This window comes from Poecilia reticulata, unplaced genomic scaffold (genome assembly GCF_000633615.1).
Source record: "Poecilia reticulata strain Guanapo unplaced genomic scaffold, Guppy_female_1.0+MT scaffold_266, whole genome shotgun sequence".
Taxonomy (NCBI): Eukaryota; Metazoa; Chordata; class Actinopteri; order Cyprinodontiformes; family Poeciliidae; genus Poecilia; species Poecilia reticulata.
Genome location: NW_007615048.1, coordinates 199,247 through 201,215, shown reverse-complemented (window position 1 = coordinate 201,215; position 1,969 = coordinate 199,247). Strand labels below are relative to the sequence as shown.

At 40.3% G+C, this 1,969-nt stretch overlaps 1 protein-coding gene across 5 annotated transcripts in view; it reads right to left on the bottom strand.

Moving 5' to 3' along the window:
* Nucleotides 1–49: 49 nt before the first annotated feature.
* Nucleotides 50–1,969, bottom strand: part of LOC103460630 (regulator of G-protein signaling 20-like) — a 25,914-nt gene continuing 23,994 nt past the window's right edge. For 2 of the 5 annotated variants that reach the window (XM_008402887.2, XM_008402889.2), the window contains exons 4-5: nucleotides 1,747–1,839; nucleotides 53–727 (exon numbers count right to left, since the gene is read on the bottom strand). In XM_008402887.2, the coding sequence (XP_008401109.1) occupies nucleotides 394–727; nucleotides 1,747–1,839 (427 nt within the window). In that variant the 3' untranslated portion in view covers nucleotides 53–393. Of the gene's footprint in view, nucleotides 728–1,746; nucleotides 1,840–1,969 lie in introns of all 5 variants that reach the window. The other 3 variants (XM_008402885.2, XM_008402892.2, XM_008402886.2) reach the window with 3 other exon arrangements.

The following is a 1,969-nucleotide window of genomic DNA, read 5'->3' as shown; positions in this document are numbered from 1 at the left end:
CACACACACACACACACACACGCACACACACACACACACACACACACATTACGTCTGTCTATCTTCATAAGGACTATGCATTTACTTCCATTCATTTTTCAGTTATTTCTAAAGTCTAACTTTGAGCCTTACTTTAAAACACAACTTCCTCCGATGGGCCCCAGGCTTTGGGCCCCATCAGGCATTATGTGTCCTCAAATGGGCCTTACAAGTTGAGAAGTGCTAACACACACACACTACATCTGTGTTGGAGTGAAGAAAGCCACCCTCCTCCCACGCCTCCCTGAACTGAAGGGACGTCTCTTCATCTAACAACCAATAATCACTGGTCAATCAGCTCAGAGACCACTGAGCATGTGCAGAACATCTGGCACATCAAAGTCTCCACGTGTTTCAGGAGTTCCTGTTGCCGCCGTCCAGTTTGGCGACACAGCAACTCTTAAACTCTTTGAACCTTTTGGAGATTTTCAAGTCGTCGGAAGCAAACTTTACCTCTTTTGGCGATAATATAGAAATATAGTCTTCGTAGATGGAGCGAGCTTTTTCTTCTATGGCACTCTTGTTGATTTCTTGTTTGAGGTCTTCGCAGGCCAGCCAGAACAACATGTTCTCCTCGCTGTACTCGGTCCGCAGGAACTCCCGGAAAACGTTGCGACCTGCGGGGTTCCTCATCAGCTTGTCGAACGACTGAGACCACATCCGGACCTCCTCCACCGAGGGCTTGGGACTGTGGGACGAAGAGTGGAAAATATCTGTTTGTTTTGGTTTAAATAGATTTTTTTTTTTTTTTTTTTAAAGAAAAGTAATGTTTTTGTTACCGCAGGGAGTCTTTGCGAAATACAATGAGATCATGGAATTATGGGTTAAAAGAACAAGAAAAAAGCAGAAACTAAAACAGTTGAAACTCATCTTGTCATCAGCAGATGCACTTTCAACACACTCACACTTTGTGGAGACAAACTGCTTGACTTACACATCCACAGGAAGAATATTCAGATACCGTGACTAGATTTACGCATGTTAAGGAAAATAAAAGGAAAATTGTGCAGATAGTAGTAAATAGATTATCATCTAATGAAATCAATTTAATAATCAAAATGGCAATTTATCAGATATTTACATGCAACACCACAAATCTGTCATGGTGCATTCTCTGACTCCAAAGGAGACTCAGTGAAAATCTAATGAGGATCTTCATAATTATAGGATTATTTATATTATAACTCGAGAGAAGAAGAGATGCCCTCATTAAAATGTTAATTACTGATGTTAGATATTCTCATGTGTAGATTCAGGACCTCTTTTTATCCTGCTTTATAAATGATTTCCTGAACTCTACTTTTCATTATTTGACATGAAAGAACTAGTGATAGAAACTGATAATTGTTTTGTCTGTTTTCTTGCTTTTCTATAAATGTTGTTGCAGGATTTATATCCCTGAACTTGTTCTATGTTTTGGCATCAGAAGTACAAAGGATCAGCGAACGTCTTTACTAACATTTACTGTTACATCAGTGAGCATCAACGCCCAAACTGCTCATTCAGAATCAGGGCTGTAATACAGGAAGTCATGTGTTGGCAACAGTTGCAAGGCAGCAGAAACTCAGGGATTTTTCAACTTCTTCTAAAACTGAGAAGTTCTGTATTTTTTTGTTCTTCAAATCTACAAAAACTCCCACTGATGCTTTTCCATGATGCCATACAAAAAAAAAAAAAAAACAGTTTTTAGATGTAATGAATTCTCACCAAGTTTCAAGTTTAGTTTCCATCTTGGTGTCCTGTGATATTCTCTTCCTCCTTCTCCTCTTCCGTCTCTCCTCTTCATTCCTGACGGTGAGACTGACATGGTAAAACGGCTTTCAGGCAGGAAACACACACACACACACAGCTTATACATGCACGCACGCGCACGCACACGCACAACACACACGCACGTGCATGCACAACACACACACACACAACTTATACA